General features: G+C 32.4%; 2 protein-coding genes across 6 annotated transcripts; one reads left to right on the top strand and one right to left on the bottom strand.

The window, feature by feature from the left end:
• Positions 1–3,187: 3,187 nt before the first annotated feature.
• Positions 3,188–10,557, top strand: LOC111697846 (uncharacterized). Of its 3 annotated transcripts, XM_023467978.1 has the most exons (10): positions 3,188–3,337; positions 5,455–5,551; positions 5,615–5,727; positions 6,013–6,084; positions 6,729–6,842; positions 7,068–7,568; positions 7,964–8,641; positions 8,905–8,957; positions 9,221–9,474; positions 10,265–10,557. In XM_023467978.1, exons 1-10 carry the CDS (start codon positions 3,224–3,226, stop codon positions 10,480–10,482), a joined length of 2,214 nt encoding a protein of 737 aa, XP_023323746.1. In that variant the 5' UTR covers positions 3,188–3,223; the 3' UTR covers positions 10,483–10,557. The 3 variants fall into 3 exon arrangements, with proteins under 3 accessions (XP_023323746.1, XP_023323745.1, XP_023323747.1); XM_023467977.1 differs by having other exon boundaries at positions 5,455–5,727; XM_023467979.1 differs by having other exon boundaries at positions 3,189–3,337; positions 5,455–5,727; positions 9,221–9,521; positions 10,265–10,377.
• Positions 10,558–12,110: 1,553 nt separating this feature from the next.
• LOC111697834 (uncharacterized) lies at positions 12,111–17,861 on the bottom strand. Of its 3 annotated transcripts, XM_023467962.1 has the most exons (5): positions 17,738–17,860; positions 16,757–16,854; positions 15,371–15,430; positions 12,271–12,401; positions 12,111–12,127 (listed from the first exon to the last, which is right to left on the bottom strand). In XM_023467962.1, exons 1-4 carry the CDS (start codon positions 17,765–17,767, stop codon positions 12,287–12,289), a joined length of 303 nt encoding a protein of 100 aa, XP_023323730.1. In that variant the 5' UTR covers positions 17,768–17,860; the 3' UTR covers positions 12,111–12,127; positions 12,271–12,286. The 3 variants fall into 3 exon arrangements, with proteins under 3 accessions (XP_023323730.1, XP_023323731.1, XP_023323728.1); XM_023467963.1 differs by lacking the exon at positions 12,111–12,127 and having other exon boundaries at positions 12,213–12,401; positions 16,757–16,848; positions 17,738–17,861; XM_023467960.1 differs by lacking the exon at positions 12,111–12,127 and having other exon boundaries at positions 12,213–12,401.
• Between the last annotated feature and the right edge of the window lie 1,873 nt (positions 17,862–19,734).

Raw genomic sequence — 19,734 nt, 5'->3', positions numbered from 1 at the left:
TGTATAGGGTGTCCCAATAAACATGGGAATTCAGTGACGAATTCGATATCGTCTTTTAAGATAATTCTTTGATTTAGTATAGTAATACCTACTGAGAAAGCTGTAATCTGTAAGAGTTTCGTCTGCTATGTTCACATTTTGTTTGTTTATGTTTTAACTGCATACGGTTGTACTTAGGAAAACAAGAAAATTACAATATACAAACAGAGTAAACTTTTCCGTCTTCACTGTTCATCTTTTCATCTTGCGGAGACATTATAGACACATCTTTACACTCTTTTCCCCTTTTCATAAAATAAACTCTAGCAGACATGATAATATGGCTTTTGAAATTAGGTATTACAATGCTAATTCATAACAAAGACGATATCCAATTCGTCAATGAATTCCCATGTTTTTGGGACACCCTGTACTTGATCATACAAACCTTTTAGGGTTTCAATGTAAATCAGACGTATAACTCTATAGACATGGACATGTCACTTAAAATTACATCTTCAGCTTGTCACTTTAGTTCTTGCAGTGAGAACCAGAAAACTGTGGAATAAAAAGACGACATTTTACGCATTACTGTATTTGACGTTGTTAAAAAACAGTTTTACGCTCGTGACTTATTAAATTATTTACTTAAAGGGAATGTAGAGAAAAAATGAAAGGGGGTCTAGGCTGAAACCTGAGAAACTCAGGAGCCGGGACCTTATACACGACATCTATCTGATATTCCTGTCTCGAGAAATTGACATTAAACTGTGTCAAAATTATACCAACACAAGTGACAATAATTTTGCACTGCCATCGGTTGGAGTTCTGAGCCCGTTCTCTCCATTGAAAGTGGTCGTGTAGTTCACGTAATTTTGGAACGATCTGGTGGCCGCTAGAACTCTAAATCTAGTGCTTAATTCGTATGTGATAGGTAGATATTTCTCCGTACAATAGACGACCAATATAGGAGACGTCAAGTTGTCGACCAATGTAGTTTATGGAAGGAACGGCCTCTGGTCCCATGTTCCGGACGTGTTAATAATATTAACAATTATATCTATTAAAAATGAAAAATTATTAAATACTACGATTCTGATACAAAATCTTACATATACACGTTTTGGTATAATTTTGACACAGTTTTATATCAATTTCTCGAGACAGGAATACATAGAACTCTTATAGGTCTCAATCAACTTCTGATCGATTCTCAGGTTTCAGACTATCCACCCTCTCATTTTTCCTATCAGTCTCTTTAAGTAAAATGAATCTGTTTAACCTGTGGGTCTCATGTTTATTTGACTAAATAAAGTTACAAATAGAGTTTAAAACTCTTCTTTCTCTTCCGGAGTTTTATACGGTTCTCACTGAGCATACACAATTGATAATCGTAAGTTGCTATCGAATTTGGTCCATTTTTATTAACTATGTAAACCACAGACTAACGAGACTGCACATATGCTCTACCTTGATAGTATAAGCAGGCCTTAAGTGTACCGGCACGCCATGCTACAGTTTCATGCAAGGTTTTTGACTGCCATATAACGGCCACTTGTTGCATATAATACACATTCAGGGGTTAAGTTTTACAACTTTTAAAGAAATACTCCAATTTTTAACATGAAAGATAAAATGTATGAATATAGTCTATTTTTGAAGATTTTGTATTTCGTATCCAAAGGAATAAGATCCCAGAATACAGATATCTGCTGATTGGTCGTGTACAAAAGAACCTGCTGTTGAAAATATCGCATATCATAGGTTTCAATTGATCTCTGCTACTCTCTAAATCTCTGATGTATAGACCCTCGCTTTCTTGAACGTTTCTTGGATGTTATTTGAAAGATAGGTTTTTGACGAATGCTGATAAATGCGCGATATGTTTCCTTTATCTGGGTTCACTTGACCGACGGATAAATTGACCGCTAACCCGTCTTGAGTGGATCTCCCGGTTGTAGAGGGGTAGTTACTTAATACATGTCACACTAACATGTAGTTAGAAAATACTTGTCAGAAAAACTGAATTAATAGGTAAAACTATAATGTACATACAGCTTACTATAACAACATGGTTTTTCCATTTTTATATTATAAAAGCCGAGTTGTTCAATTACGGAGTCCTATTGAAAAATATTTCAAAAGTGTTAGGTCGTCTTTACAGTCTCATCCTTTGTGGCCTGTGGGAAGGGAAACTGTATACTTCAAATTCAAAACTTGTTTAAAATAGTATGCAGTACACGGAGATAGTTGAAGAGGTACGGACAGTAACCAAAACTAGTTCAAAATAGTATGCAGTACACGGAGATAGTTGGAGACAAGAATGTAATGCAAGGAAAGTTAATCCAAGTTGCGTATACTCTGCGTACATATTGAAACCAGTTCTCTCTGGGCGGAATTTGTAAACAAGAATAGATGCCTCAGTGTTCGTTTAGTATCCGAGTAGGTTAAAAGCATTAATTTTGATAATTTTGATAATTCACATAATGGTTTCCTATGACCAGAATATTTCATTGATTATTTATGTGAAAGATGGATCCCATGTCAGGCTTCGACATCCATCTTGTGTTTACATTACCGCCCAGAGATAGAACACTGCAGAAAATATTTCAGATACTTTTTGATCTTTGTACTTCATAGGGGTATATTGTAGACATTCTAAACTGAACTTTGCGTACAATTGTGTTCCGTATGAAATTTAAAACTCAAAATTCAAAACAAAACAATAAAAAAGATTAAGAAGAATCAAAATGTTCCTGGCCAATAATAGTACTTTTCTGTTTTTTTCAATAATTTTGATCGAAGTCATAATTCTCTAAAAGTATAGGTTTTAATTTTTTTCTTCGAGACAACAATTTGATGAAAACTACCCGAAAATTTAATGTTGTTTAAGTAAAACTTAAAACTACAAGGTGAATTTGTGAAAACTACCCGAAAATTTAATGTTGTTTAAGTAAAACTTAAAACTACAAGGTGAATTTGTGAAAACTACCCGAAAATGTTGTTTAAAATTTAACTTAAAACCCCGCGAATGCGACAAATTTTGTGAAACCCTCCTAAAAATTTTATTGAAACTAAACAATAAATCTTTTAAAAACTGCATTAGAAATTTACGGAAACTCCTATCAATTCAGGGTTTACCACTTGAGGGTTTTGGACAATTGCATTGTTGAAATAGATTGCAACTGCACAGTTTCAATTATAGCAATAACAGAAAATTATCTCTAGAAAAATTATCTCTAAAATGGCGATGAAATCTGAACTTATAATGGGAGTACCCAGAAACCTGCCTAATAAATCTGAGTGTCTAGATACTGCAGTAGCTTGTCTCATTGATGTCGTCTTTTCATTAAATCAGGTGTTAAGCAACAATGTTTGATTGAATATTTCTCATGGAACCTTAAAAATATGCCATGAAAACTATTGGAAAGATAAAAAAACCATCTTTAAAGTTGAATCTTTACTGCAGGATTCTTGAGAATTTTCTTGTGAGTCTTGTCGCTCATAAGTTTTTTCCATCATGAATTTTGTCCCATATGAGTTGTGTCCTTTATAAGTTTTGTCCTACATGATTTTTGGCCATTTATTAGTTTTGTCTTTCATGAGTTTTGTATTTAATGACTTTTGTCCTTAATAATTTTTTTCATAAGTTTGTCCCTTATGAGTTTTGTATTCAATGAGTTTTGTCCTTTAGAGTTTTTTTTTCATAAGTTTGTCCTTCATGAGTTTTGTCTTTCATTAGTTTATCCCTTCAAGAGTTTTGTCCTGTATGAGTTTCGTATTTCTACATTTTGTCCAAAAAAAATGGTAATTGTCTTTCTGGAGACTATGGGCTGTCTGAAACATTTCCTACATTTTTTCTTGTTGTACATTTTATTGGGCTGTTCTTAGATATCTGGAAGAAAAATACTTTATATGAAATAAAATGACATTTTATAAATTTGTAAATTTTAAAAATTTTGATTAATTTTGGTCTTTTTTCAAGAGTTTATAATTTTAAATCTAGAGTTTTCTTTTTTTATACTTATATCCTCCGGCTCTTGTAGCATGAACAAATTTAATAAACTAGAAATTCAAGGCGCTTCGCGCCCTTCTTTCTAGCCTTAGAGGGCGCTTCGCGCCCATCTTCCAAATTAGTTGTGAACATGTTCTCTTTGTGTACATCGTAAAACAAAACAAAAATAATTCGCGGATTTTTACAAAAAATTTCGCGGATTTTCAAAATTTTTAAAAATTTAATGACGATCGAATTTTGATAGAGACAAATATTTGAAATTTTGATTTTTCATAAACCTTCCCTGGGGTCCCTAGATGTCACACAAAAAATTTGGGCCCGATCGGTTCAGCCGTTTTGACGTTTATTGGATACAAACAAACAAACAAACAGACAAACAGACAAGCCAAATTTATATATAGATTATATTTGGAAATTGGAATCATTTGTGGATCAAAATATTAGTGCTCAACAAGCCAACCTTCCTCCACCTTCCCTACTTATTTAATCTCTTTCCTGTGACTTGAACGTAAATATATTTCTATTAATTTTCAACAAAAAATTTCTTACACTCTCATCAAGTTCATAACCCGTTATGTCTCTAACTATAGCGATCAAACTATCGTCCCCCAAAGAACGTCTTTAGGATGGGTTCTGTTCGTGCATTGTTAGGGAAAGAACGGGCTCTGTTCATACGTTGTTAGGGAAAGAACAGGCTCTGTTCATACGTTGTTAGGAAAAGAACGGGCTCTGTTCACACATTGTTAGGGAAAGAATGGGCTCTGTTCATATGTAGTTAGGGAAAAATGGGCTCTGTCCAGACATTGTTAGGGAAAGAATGGACTCTGTTCATGCATTGTTAGGGAAAGAATGGGCTCTGTTCATACGTTGTTAGGGAAAGAACGGGCTCTGTTCAAACGTTGTTAGGGAAAGAACGAGCTCTGTTCATACGTTGTTAGGGAAAGAACGGGCTCTGTTCATACGTTGTTAGTGAAAGAAAGGGCTCTGTTCAAACGTTGTTAGAGAAAGAACGGGCTCTGTTCATACGTTGTTAGGGAAAGAACGGGCTCTGTTCACACATTGTTAGGGAAAGAACGGGCTCTGTTCATACGTTGTTAGGGAAAAATGGGCTCTGTCCAGACATTGTTAGGGAAAGAATGGGCTCTGTTCAAACGTTGTTAGGGAAAGAACGGGCTCTGTTCAAACGTTGTTAGGGAAAGAACGGGCTCTGTTCATACGTTGTTAGGGAAAGAACGGCTCTGAGGTTAGAACTTTTGTACTGTTAATCATTTTTTTGTGGTTAATTTTATTTATCCTTTATCTCCCGGAACCCTGTAGGGACAACTAACGTTGAGGTATCAAGCCCTTATCTTTCAAATTTTAAAGCTGCCATAGTTAATGACGAGATCTAGCGTTGTAGATTAGCGCTTTTTCTTACAAAAGTTTCGACCCCAGAACAATTAATTTTACAATTTGTTTAGAGACTGGAACTTCGGGGGAATAGAAGAAAACGAAGTGGTTTGTATCCTACTCAAGAGTGTTTGTATCCTACTCAAGAGTGTTTGTATCCTTCTCAAGATTGTCTGTATCCTACTCAAGAGTCTTTGTATCCTACTCAAGAGTGTTTGTATCCTTCTCAAGATTGTCTGTATCCTACTCAAGAGTCTTTGTATCCTACTCAAGACTGGAGAAGTGGAAGTTCTAAAGAAAAGGAACTTATTGAAAATATCAGATCTATTCAGAAACATTTTCAAGTAAAAATATTTTATCAAAATTATCATCTTTACATTTTATAAATACTGGAAAATCAATTATCATCAGGGAAGTTTCCAAAATTACACTGTAATAATTCCATAACGGTTCAAAAAGTTCACTGTTGAATCAATCCTAACATTCTCTTCATAATATCGAACTAGTACAGAAGGCACTTCGAAATAACCAACATTTTGTCCGAAATTATGAGCAGAATGTTAGAGATATCTCACACATCTATACCCCTCAAACTCTGTTTAATTGAAATTTATTTTGATGTTTTTCAGTCTCATCTCGCTGAGAATTCTGGTAAAGATGTCTCTAAACTTGTGGAAGAAATTCAAACATTTAGAACCAAGGTAAATACCTGCTCACAGAAAATTGAATTTTTCATCTTAATATGTATGTTTATCTTAATTTTTTTTTTACATTTTTCATCTTACAATTTGTCTAAATTTTTCAACTTAAATTTTTTATTTCAAATGTTTTATCTTAAACTTTTCAACCTACATTTTTCAACTTAAATTTGTCATCTTTTTTCCATCCCACATTTTTCAACTTTAATTTTTTTATTATAAGTTTTCAATCTTAAATTTTTCATCTTAAATTTATCATCCTACATTTTTTACCTTAAATTTTTTATCTTTTATTTTACGACTGCGATATTCTTTAAAAAACAGAATTTCTTACAATTGAAAGAAGACTTGAAAGGCGTTTTTTATCCTTGAAAAAGTTTGCGATCATTTTGAAACCTAATTTTAGAAGCAATAATCACAAAGTAACGTACCCTAGTCCCGTTCTTTTCCAAAAGATAAAAATGATTTTGTTCAGAATTTGAAAATTTTGGGTTTATTCAATAAATTAAAATCTGTTTATCTTTGGGTAATTTTGAAAACACAAAAATGACAGACCACATTTTGAAATTGTCACTTCTAGAAAGATTTGCCCTACAACATTTTGGTTAATCTAAAATACACCTAGTTAACTATTATTATTTATTAAGCTGGAGGAGGAACAGATTGAGCCTAGTGAGAGAAGTGTTAATCTGGCGAAAACTTGTTTAAATGTTCAGAGTTTACTTTTCGAGGCGGTCGAATATATCGTTGCATTTATTAAGGTAAAAAACTTGAATATTTTTTATATTACAAAATTAAGGGTAATTAAGGGTAATTAAGGGTAATTAAGGGTAATTTGTAAAATAAATCAGAAAATTTTTAAACAATGACAGCAAATATATGTATTTCTTAATTTATCTAATTCATCTTTTATTTATACACATTTTTATACTTTTAATAATATGTTCAAATTTGTTTAATATTTTATTCCATCTGTTTTATTTAAGAAATTAGGATGTATAGTTAAGAAAAGATGTCTGGAATTACATCTTAAAACCTTCAGAAGCAAAATGGAATCCAACCAAACAGAGTTCCCTAAACCATTATCAAAAAGTTCTAGTTTTACTTCCAGATTAGACATTGTTCCAGGGTTAACAGTTGATAAAGATTACATGGAACCTGACAGAATTGTAAAATGTGCCAAAATAGTCCCACCTGCTTTGGAACAGATGCCGATAAAACAATTGGAACGGGGAGAGATTGTTTTTAAATCTAGAAAACGTTATTTAAATCCTGGAACTGGATTTAATGTTCAACAGAAAAAGCGGATTCGTACAAAGTTTCTCCGAAATATTCCACCAGAGAAGTCGGTTGGAAGGTCATTGAGATCTTTTTCAGTTCCATTGACTCCCTCCATTATGTCAATGAACACCTCCTCGACCAACTCCAGTGACATCCCCTCCAAATGGCTGTTATTGCAAACCAAGAGCGAAAATAACATCACTAAGGTATAAACTACTAATATATTTTCATTTCTTCAAATACAAACAGTAAGGATAACTATAAACCTTTAAAAACACATAAAATTTTACAAACATCACATTAACAAATATTGTAGAAATGATGTTTGAAACTAGAAATAATGTAAGACCAAGTATACCAAACTTACTTATCTTGTAAGAAATTGCAATTAAACTTGCTTTTTGATTTACAACCGTCAAATGTTTTGTGGCAACTCAAATGATGATGAACCTCAGGGGAGGTAATTATGGCTGGTCAACTTAAGAACATCTAATCTCAAAATCAATTTGATTTTGATTTTGGAAATTTACCATTTAAAACGGGAAAAAACTGCGAAAAACAATCTCTGTAATCAAATTTTCTTAAAATTGACTGTGTTCAGGCCTGTCAGGAACAAGAACAGGTTCTGGTTCTTGGAGTACTGGAGCAGGTTCTGGTTTCTGAAGGAGAGGAGCAGGTTCTGGTTTCTGAAGGAGAGGAGCAGGAGCAGGTTCTGGTTCCTGGAGAAGAGGAGCAGGTTCTAGTTTCTAAAGGGGAGGAGCAGGTTCTGATTTCTGAAGGAGAGGATCAGGTTCTGGTTTTTAAAGGAGAGGAGCAGGTTCTGGTTTCTAAAGGAGAGGAGCAGGTCCTGGTTTCTAAAGGAGAGGAGCAGGTTCTGGTTTCTGAAGGAGAGGAGCAGGTTCTGGGTTCTAAAGGAGCGGAGCAGGTTCTGATTTCTAAAGGAGAGGAGCAGGTTCTGGTTTCTAAAGGAGAGGAGCAGGTTCTGGTTTTTAAAGGAGAGGAGCAGGTTCTGGTTTCTGAAGGGGAGGAGCAGGTTCTGGTTCCTGGAGGAGAGGAGCAGGTTCTGGTTCCTGGAGGAGAGGAGCAGATTCTGGTTTCTGAAGGAGGGGTTCAGGTTCTGGTTCCTGAAATACAAGAGCAGGTTCCAATTCCTGAAAAGTTTAACAATTTCCTGGTTCCTGAAGTTCCGATCCTTGGAGTGAAAGACCAGGCTCTAGTTCGAAAGTTTGAATTGGCTGAACCTTGCAGGGTGCTTAGACTACTAGAGAAAAAAAGAAAGGTAAAGACAAAAGAGAAAACAATCATTAAACGTTGCAACCCCCCTCCCCTCCCCTCAATACTGCTTTTTACTTTTTACTTTCCAAATCTTCTTGTGCTTTGTTCAGCAAATTACGCTAGAATAATATTCTACTTTTATTACAGAATCGTATCTATAGAAGACGACATTTATATTATTTTTCGAAGTCTTATAGTCGTCTTACTTGATGTATTCTCAGGTTTAGCATTAATGCAAAATAAACTAAAGTAAGCCCTATGTTCTAGGTTGCTAAAAAGAATGGGTTACACCAGTTTGTATTGTGGAGAGCAGCATATAAGTAAGCATTTTTAACAATAAATTCACATGGTTTAATGAATTAGAAATAAAATTGGACACACACGCAATTTATAATTTGTTCTCAGACTATATATGTGTTGGACCCTTTGGTTCATTTCTTTAAATTACATATTTATAAACTTCCCCCAATTATATAAAATACAAATAATACTTCTTGCTGCTGAATGTTATGATTAAAAAAACATTTAAAAAATTTAAATTTGTTTCCTTGAACCTTAAAGTTTTAAATATTTCTATTTCTAGTTGTGTACGAGAAAAGGCAAGATCTAATGCAGAACAAAGATTTGCTCGTCGGCGTTTAGGAGCTAGGATAGGGTCATCTTTACCCTTAGGAGCAGGTCCATGGATAGGGACTTTATCCTCCGGTTCAGGAACGAGGATAGGGACATCATCCTCTGGTCCAGGGAACAGGATAGGGACTTCATCTTCCGGTCTAGGAACCAGGATAGGGACTTTAACAGCTGGTTTAGGGACTAGAATTGGGACTTCAAACTCAGGTTCCAGACCGTATTCTTCTAAATCTTCTCCCCGATCATATTCAAAGGTTTAGACAAAAACAATTTTAAAAACATAGAAGATAGATTAACCTAAAATCCAACAATTTTTAAATGGACGGAAAAAGTTCAACTAATTTATTTCTATAAAAAGTTCTCACGTTTGATCCTGTGGAATATAAATAGCAATCATGCATTCTATTGAATTAAGTTTATAGAGTGAACTGAAGTACCCTTTTAAAGTTTAATATCTTAATCCAAAAAAAATAACGCCAAAACTACATCTTTTTATATGTCCAGAGTCCGAAATTAATAAATTTGAGCCGCGTCTCAAATCCGCTAAAACAGTTTCAATTGAGCGCCGGGACTTAAATCTTGAAACATTGAATAAAATTTTAAGTGGAACCAACTATATTTGAGCCGCGGCTCAAATTCTTCAACTTCGGCCTCAGACTTACGAAAGCAGTATTAATTTATGATTTTTTAAATAAGATTTAACTTGTCCTTTAGGGCATTTCAAGCTGCCGTTTTTCTTTGTAAGTCGTTATTCTGTTAAAATTTGTGCATTTTCAAAATGATAAATGTCGAGTCTTTTTGCGGAAAAAATGTGTCATCTTTCCCCTCCATAAACCTTCCTTGGGGTCGTGCGAGCTGCCTAAAATTTTGTTTGTCCTTATAGGTTTAGCCGTAACGATGTTGATACAACCAAAGTATATTTAGCTAATTTAATCGGCTTTAGTAATGGAAAGTAATTCTTACACTAATACCGCAGTTATTCAAATTACTGTTTCAGATAAGAGATCTATAAACGCAAAGACGAGAGTAAAGAAGAGTTCCGAAGATCCTGGTGCTCCAGGTTCTCTGCTCATTAGAGCCTCTCCAGGGTTACCTGGTGCACAGAGAGTTGTAGAATATTGGAACCTGGAGAACATATCCTGGAGTCTATTATTTCTAAACTGTTTTCTCATCTATCATATACTATTAATTGATATCTCTTGTTCGGTAAAATGATTGGAATGCCCATTACATTGTTTATTGTGTATATATAGATTTATATTGTACATAAAACTTGTTAATAATTTTTTTTATAATTGTTTTTCTTCGATACACATATATGTCATTTCTAGTGTAACAACTTAATCTAGAATTTAAAGACTACGTGAAACCTGATAAAAAAGCAAAATCTAAATCTATTCGGAAACATCAAAATCAGTCTTTTCTGAATTTTACTTTTTTTGTGTAACCCTGTAATAATATCACCAATGTAGGAAGAATACTGAGAAAAAGCATAGTTTAAAACTAGAGATTTTCTTAAATGTGGTTTAAAAAACATAAGAATTAAGAGACTTTATGAACATAATCTTCGATTTCCGATTTTTAATGAATGCAGAGTTTTCATTACAGAAAATTAATAACCTCTTAACTCGAAAAATAACACAAAATTTCAGATAAAAACACTGGCTGTACTTTCAATGAGTTTTGAAAATGGATTTAAATTTTTTACTCTATGTTCCAATAAACAAAGGAATTTAGTGACTACTTCTATACTGTACAACATAGTCTTTGTTCAACACGAAATTAGTTCAATGAGCAACATTTTTGTTTAGAAGTATTTTATTTAAAGCACTTAACTGCACTGGAGTCTCTGGATTTCCAAAAAGTGCCATTTTTCCACCTTTAAAGGGAATGTAAGCGCAATTTCAAGTGATCTTCTATGCAAAGATGGCAATGCCGGATTTACATTGGTACCATTGAAAATTTAATCTGATCGAAAATGTGGAAGATACCGTCGTTTTTCTTACTCGAAAAGTGTTTATTTCTTTGAGTTTCTTCATTTCTTTTTATTAGCAAGATGGCCGCTTGAAATTACCCAATTACAGTCCTTTTAAGATTGATTGCGATCTATGAGGATTGTGTCCCCATTTCAATTTTTTAAATATTAATAAAAATTTCAAATGTTTGTTATCTCCATCAGTCTTAAAGATACAACGAGAAGGAAGACCGCATTTTGCACAGCTTAAAAAGGTACACAACACAATCAAAGTAAAAAATACAAATGATACTCTTAAAAAGTCAAAGCGATAGGAGTGCTAACAGCAGGGGCAGTTTAAGGGTCCAATGAAGTGTTCGCAAAAAATGAAAGTGAATATAGGCTTACGGCGAAAAAGAAGCGCTTTTGATCGCTACTAATCTTACTTCTATCTGTTGCGTCAGGAGAAAATGGTTAAAAACATCTTGTAGCGAAGAACGTAGATTCCTTACAAATTGAAAAAGTTGCAACATACAACTCGGATCGTAAGAAAATCGATATTTAATTCCAAACAAAGCATTCAGATATTACAACCTATAGTCATCGATTATATTTCGACGTATTCGTATATAGTTGATATTTCATAATATTTGTAAGCGAAATATTAATTTTAAAAAACCTAAAATAAAAAAATATTATGAAATATCAACTATATACAAATGCGTCGAAAAACAATGTATGTAACAATTTTCTTCTTATAGACCCAACAGATAGAAGTAAGATTAGTATCGATCAGAAGCGATTAATTATCGCCGTAAGCCCCCTTTCATTTTTCGCTAACACTCCCTTTAAGAACAATTATCATTTAAGCTGTTTTGCTTAGGTTTTGTCAACAGAAAATTATATTTCAAATTATGTTAAAATGTTTGTGAAAAAACAAGCATTATTGTAAAAAAAATGAAGTGTTGTAAGTTTGAATTATTATCAGTAATTTGACTTCAAATGTTTATTTTTAAATCAGAATGGTTTTACAATAGTAAATACGATATTTCTAAATTATTTATTTTACAAGACATATTCTTTTCTAACAAAAGTTCCTTTTCTGCCCGCCGTTCCCTCGGCTTCTGGAGGAATCTCAATTGTCAGGTTTATTTCTTTTTTATCAATGTCTCCGAATCCTCTATAAACACATTTTTTAGATAAAATATTATTCGGTTTCTCAGATATATTATTAAGAGTATTACGATTCCAAAATGTTAAAACAAAATGACCTTAAAATGTTGAAAAGAAACTGGAGAAATCTAATATTTTCTCGTTAAAAAATAGGTGCATCCATGCTTTTACTGGAGTTTACTTTAGTTTACACAGTTCAAATTTCAGTGTGAACTTATGTCAAGTATTCCCAGATGTCAGTACTACAGGGTGTCCCAGGAAACATGACAGTTTGTGAATAGTTTAAAATGTCTTATTCCATAATCGGATAAGTTTTTTAAAGGGAGTGACCGGCTATGTAAGGTAATTGAACTGAGTATGCAGTGTTGTCGAAAACTTCTTTTGGATTCATTTGAGAGACATATTTCACTTTTTAAAGATCTGTAAATTCTGAGTTTGAGCGCAAATTCGACGTTCAAAACTCCTGATTTGGGGGTGGATACGCTTTCAGAAATAGTTTTTTTTTATTTTTAAATAACGACAACGAAAAATAAAGTAAAAATTATACCGTAATCTAATTAGATGGCTAGGAACATATTTCACAAAAGAAATTTGTCAATAAATCAATGCTAAAATCGATTATTTCGTTTTCATTATTAAATTTAATTTCTAATTTTCGTTGAATTTATTCGCAGATTTCTTCAAATTCTTTAAATGTCGTCTTTTCAATAATAATTATAGAAAAGCTGCGAACATCTTTGTGAATAACGAGAAACTAGAATAATGAGATAATAGAAACTAATAATTGAATAAGATTACTTATTTTCGATGATAAGATTAATTTTTATTTTCTCAAAATGTTCCTAAACATGACGTCTGTAGTTTATTGTTGAATATTTTTACATTGTATGTCGTCGTTAATTAATAATTTAAAAAAAACTAATTCTGAAAGCGTATCCACCCCCAAATCAGGAGTTTTGAACGTCGAATTTGCGCTGATTCTCAGGATTTACAGACTTTTAAAAAGTGAAATATGTCTCAAATGAATCCTAAAGAAGTTTTCCACAACACTGCGTCCTCAGTTCAACTACCGTACATAGCCGGTCACTCCCTTTAATGCTAAAGAGACTAATAACATTTTTTTTATGACAGTTACATCATAGTAGAATTGATTTCACAGTAAAATAAATATGAGTTAAACATTTTTTTAAAGAAATAAACTGCAAAAATGTCTTTAATATCTAATAAAGTATGTGGAAGATGACATTCAAAATTATCCACCAACTGACATGTTTCGTGGGACACCCTGTACTATAACTAAGAGAATTGAAAAAATTCAAATAAAATTTTTTAATTTTTTCTCTGTAACATTAAATAATAACATAACTAAAACATTAACATTTTGCGTACAAAATTATCTATTAATGCGTTTTTGGCAGATAAATATGTCAGAACTATAAGTTATTCTTAATCAGACAAAATTTAAAAGGTTTCTTTAAAAGAAGGGTAACTTGAAATTTCTAAACAGTCATTTCTCAATTGCCATTTAGAAAATTGACGGAGATATTTTAAAAATTCTCCATATTTTCTTTTTTTTCCCCCATATTTTAAAATATTGTTACCCTATACCTGGATTTAAATATTGTTAACCCTCTACCTGGATTTGAATATTGTTAACCCTCTACCTGGATTTGAATTTGTTAACACTAAACCTGGATTTAAATATTGTTAACCTTATACCTGGATTTGAATATTGTTAACTCTATATCTGGATTTAAATATTGTTAACCCTATACCTGGATTTAAATATTGTTAACCTTATACCTGGATTTAAATATTGTTAACCCTATACCTGGATTTAAATATTGTTAACCCTATACCTGGATTTGAATTTTGTTAACCCTATACCTGGATTTGAATATTGCTAACCCTATACCTGGATTTAAATATTGTTAACCCTCTACCTGGATTTGAATTTTTTTAACCCTATACCTGGATTTAAATATTGTTAACCCTATACCTGGATTTGAATATTGTTAACCCTATACCTGGATTTAAATATTGTTAACCTTATACCTGGATTTAAATATTGTTAACCCTCTACCTGGATTTGAATTTTGTTAACCCTCTACCTGGATTTGAATATTGCTAACCCTATACCTGGATTTAAATATTGTTAACCCTATACCTGGATTTGAATATTGCTAACCCTATACCTGGATTTAAATATAGTTAACCCTCTACCTGGATTTAAATATAGTTAACCCTCTACCTGGATTTGAATTTTGTTAACCTTATACCTGGATTTAAATATTGTTAACCCTATACCTGGATTTAAATATTGTTAACCCTATACCTGGATTTAAATATTGTTAACCCTTTACCTGGATTTAAATATTGCTAACCCTATACCTGGATATAAATATTGTTAACCCTATACCTGGATTTAAATATTGTTAACCCTATACCTGGATTTGAATTTCGTTAACCCTATACCTGGATTTAAATATTGTTAACCCTATACCTGGATTTAAATATAGTTACCCTCTACCTGGATTTGAATTTTGTTAACCTTATACCTGGATTTAAATATTGTTAACCCTATACCTGGATTTAAATATTATTATTATTATAAAGATTTATTCACACACAAAGATATAAATACATATATAAATGGTGTAGTTAAAATTTGTTTAAATAATTTTTTTTGAAAATACAGGTTTCCAAAAGAAAAGAGAAAAAATATGCAAAATTATTATTGTTAACCCTATACCTGGATTTAAATATTGTTAACTCTATACCTGGATTTAAATATTGTTAACCCTATACCTGGATTTGAATATTGTTAACCCTATACCTGGATTTAAATATAGTTAACCCTATACCTGGACTTGAATATTGTAAACCCTATGCCTGGATTTAAATATTGTTAACCCTATACCTGGATTTGAATATTGTTAGCCCAATACCTGGATTTAAATATTGTTAACCCTATACCTGGATTTAAAACTGGGATCCTTGAATCCTGCCCCCCAGCTCTCACGTCCAGCACCACATCTATATATATATATGTCTGTTTTGGTGTTGTTTGTTTACTTGTATCCAAAGAACGTCAATACAACTGAACCTATTTTTGCGGTAACTTACAGTGACATTACCCCAGAAAAGGTTTAACGATGAAAAAAATTTCCCGGAAACAAGATCTCCATTTTAATTATAATCTTCCCCCTAATTAGGCCGTGTATGTATTTAAAGAGTTTATTTAAGGGTTTTAACAAAGAAAGAAAGACGGTTATATAGTTGCAACTTGCAGGAAATCAGTAATACAAGAAAACAGACAGTATAAATTCCCTGCATCGTCTCTGAAGAACAGTTAAACCCTAAATGAGCCATACATCGAGAGAATTTATCAAATGTCGTCTTAACAATTTTTCAATGGGCTTTATACTATTTTACGTAAATCTCAATATTTGCGAAAATAAATAAATAGGGATGAATATGCGGGAACAGTTTTAAAGAGCTCCATATAATTATTTATTAAAAACTAAATATCTGCAGCATTCCATTATCAGAAAGTGAAGAATACGACATTTGATGAATTCTTTCGATGTATGGTTAATTTAGGGTTAATTATTGGTAAGGTTAACCATGGTATATGTATTGTAACCAGAAATACGGATGTATCTATAATTATGGGTTTAAAAAATTCCCTCAGTTTTTCTAAATAACCAGGAATAATATTAATTGATTGATAACTTTAGAGTCGTCTTTGATCTTAGAAATAGTCTACGGCATTCTTCCTGATTCAGCAATATTTTTTTTAACAATAATCACAAAATAACACTAATCCTGCCATTTTTGTGCTTTTATAATTAGCAAAGATAGGAATGATTTCGTTCTAAATAAAGGTTTTTTCATGGTTTTATTCAATAAATTGAAATTTAAACAAAGTTCTTGATATCTCTGGTATTTTTGAGAGCCAGACTACATTTTAGAAATGGCAGGATTAAGACTATTTTATAAAAAATATTACTTATAAAATCTAGTTATTTACAATGAATGCTGTAAAATATTTCTAAGGTCAAAGATGACTCTAAAGTTATCAATTCATATTATTCCTGGTTATTTAGAACATTACTGTAGTATAAGCCTAATTAAGGAGAACACATAATTTAAAGGATGATATTTAGATCAATTTTTATATTCATGCCTTTTATAAATATAATCGTAACGTGACCAGATTTTTTAAATAGAGCTTAAAAACTTATGAATTCAGTTTACTTTATAAGAAGAATATCGCTAGGCGGTGGTTCGGATTAAATATTGAGAAGAAAGTGGCTCGGGGGAAGAATTGTTTTGGCTTCTCTTTCAGTTCTTTCTCACCTGTAGCTCAGATTTCGAGTGATTTTTGTCTTTGACTTAAACCCATTTGACTCAATAACCTCAACTTCAGTTTCGTCGGTCTCTACATTCTTCTGTTGCTTCAGGTATAGTGTTAAGCATTATATTTTTTTTATTTTGCGTTCAATTACAAGATTAAGAATATCGGCTTTAGAAAGAAAATGAGTTTTTGTCATAAATTCCGATTTTTTATTTATATTTTTGCAACCATGGATTTCGTAGACTTTAAATAGTCTAAGGTTTAAATATCGTAGGTGTATAAGAGGATAATTATAAGGAGTATAAAACTTCATCAGTTTCTTTGTTTGTAGTACACGTTCACTAAAATCTTGTCTCATATTTACAGAGTTTGAAAAAACGATAGTTTAAAGTTTTTTCTCATAACGATCGTGGCGTTTTTTAAAAAACGTTGGGTCACAATGAACGAACCATTTGTTTTAAACATTAAATAAACGTAAAACGAAACGATCATTTTCTTGAAAAAACTATCGTTTAATATATTGTCATTAATATGAGTTTTTTACTTAAAATTTCAATTTTTTTCACTTGTTTTTTGTTGAGGGAAATGAACGTAATTTTTTCGATTACCCAAGGGTTTTCGACTTTAACTTCATTTTTTTACAGTAAGAAATTTTAAAGATTGTCGTCTGACATGGTTTTTTTTATAGAGGGTCTTTAACGATCGTTTTTTCTACGTCGTTAACAAAACGAAACGATCAGTTAAAAAAAAAGTGAAAGCGATCCATTCCTTCTCATATTTCATAGTTGTTACCGAACAGTCGATATTGGTGTTTTCATTCCGGTTTGTCTAATGTCGATATCTTTTGTCAGAGGCAAGATTTTCAAAAAGCAATAATAAGAAACTGATGAGAAAGAAATTTTAAATTTTATAAAGCCATGTACACACAAGTCTAAAATCCTGGAATGTAAAAAAAGAAATAAAATTAAGTTTCTTAACACTACCTCCAGTTCATACGAAACCTTTCCTCCCATTTTATTCGTTTTATTTCACTAAACTCGCTTTAGTTTGTTTACAACTGATGCAAGTTTTAGTATTCTTCTGAAAAAAATGCTCCAGGGTTTAATAGTTACCACAAAAATCTGAATTATGATTAAATAATGTATTTAAAGATTTGTCACCAAATAAATGCTAAAATGCAATTCTATTCTTCCCAAAATCCAGATTTTATTTCCTTTATTCATAATCGTTATCTCGTAGATTCTTGAAAATATGTTTGCTAATACTAATAAAGATTAGAAATTCATGATTCAATATTGAGGGCAATTTTCAGGGAAATCTAACTTAAAAGATTTTTCACGAATCCTTACAAAATTTTCAATAGTTTTAAATTATTAATTGTCTTTTTGCAATTGGTGGGGTTGGATTCGTTGGAAAGGGGGTGGGGTTGAATACTCTCGACCCCTCAAAAAAAAAATGTAAGTCCACAAAGATAAGTTAAATTTTTTAAAACATATTTTTGATATTTAATGAGTCAAAGCTTTCTACGCTTAACACGTCTTTTAAATTGTAGAATACCCTTTTAGACACGATTCAACCGTTATTTTATTAGTCTTATTCTTATAAAGATAAACAAACAAAAACTCTCAGAGTTTATTTAGGGTTAGGTTAGGTTAAGACACTTTCTGGGCCGAGCGCTGCGGCTAGGATGGGCTAAGGGGGCGAGCGCTGCGGCCACGGGTTAGGTTAGTTAAGACACTTTCTGGGCCGAGCGCTGCGGCTAGGACAGGCTAGGGGGCCGAGCGCTGCGGCCAAGGGTTAGGTTAAGTTAAAACACTTCCTGTCAGACCCATGTACAAAATTGATAGGAGGGGGGGGGTCCAAAAATCGTTCTCTAGGAATATACCAATTCCTTTAATTTGATTTCTTGACAAAAAAAAAACTTTAAAAAAGGAAATTAATTTTTAATTTACGATTTACGTCAGATAGATTAGATTTTAGTCTGATCAGTCAACACGCATCATGGAACTATATGCTGTGTAAACAAACAAACTCTTGCAACTTGTCAATTTCGTCATGATGATGTCGAAATATAAAAAAACAATGAATATTTCTGAAATTGGATTTATGGTTTTATTATTTCATTTTGCAAATATCAAGAACTTTTCAATTATCTTTCATTTTACAATAATTACAACAGCTATACACTTTACAAACATAGGGTTTTTCAAAGAAATGGTACAATTTGTAATGCATGAAATTTTTAAATTAATTGTTTACTTGATATTTAGATGTTTACAAACTCCAGCTTTGAACTTCCTAATGCAGGATATCCCCTCCCCGCAACTAAATTCTCAAGTAATTTGAAAATCACAAAAAAGCAGACCACATTTTGGAAATGCCAGAACTTCCTGTATTTAATAAGTGTTTTGATTAAAGAATTCATTATTCACAATATGCTGTACATTCTTATTCAGAACACTGCTTCGTAGATAATAATAATAACAGAGGCGTAAAAAAGGGGGGTTATTGTGGGTAAAGTACCCCCCCCTTAAAATCCTGGGGATTACCCCCCCCCCCTAGAATTTTGGGAGTCCCCTATCCCTTAAGATTCTTTGGGACATAAATATCCCCGTTTAGAAACTTGATCTCCATTGGCATTCTCCATGTCCATGATTATCAGGAAGAGGAAAAATATAAACTTTTTGGCGCTTCGCGCGCAGATCATTTTACTCAATCAACTTAAACAAAGTAACACAGGTAAATTTTACCAAAAAATCGATTTTTAAATCATGAATGGTCAGGGGAGGGGAACGTTAAAATTTACCCACCCCTAGAAAATCCTTATTTACGTCCTTGAGCACTAAACACTCAAAAAAAGAAAAGCTGGCGGAATGAATACTACAAAGTGTCCCACGAAACATGACAGTTGCTGAATATTTTATAATGTCTTCCTCCTGAATTTGTTAATTTTTTTGATACCAATAAAATAATGAAAAAT

Source organism: Eurytemora carolleeae, unplaced genomic scaffold, assembly GCF_000591075.1.
Source record: "Eurytemora carolleeae unplaced genomic scaffold, Eaff_2.0 scaffold145, whole genome shotgun sequence".
Lineage (NCBI taxonomy): Eukaryota > Metazoa > Arthropoda > Copepoda > Calanoida > Temoridae > Eurytemora > Eurytemora carolleeae.
This window is presented reverse-complemented; position numbering and strand designations above follow the sequence as displayed.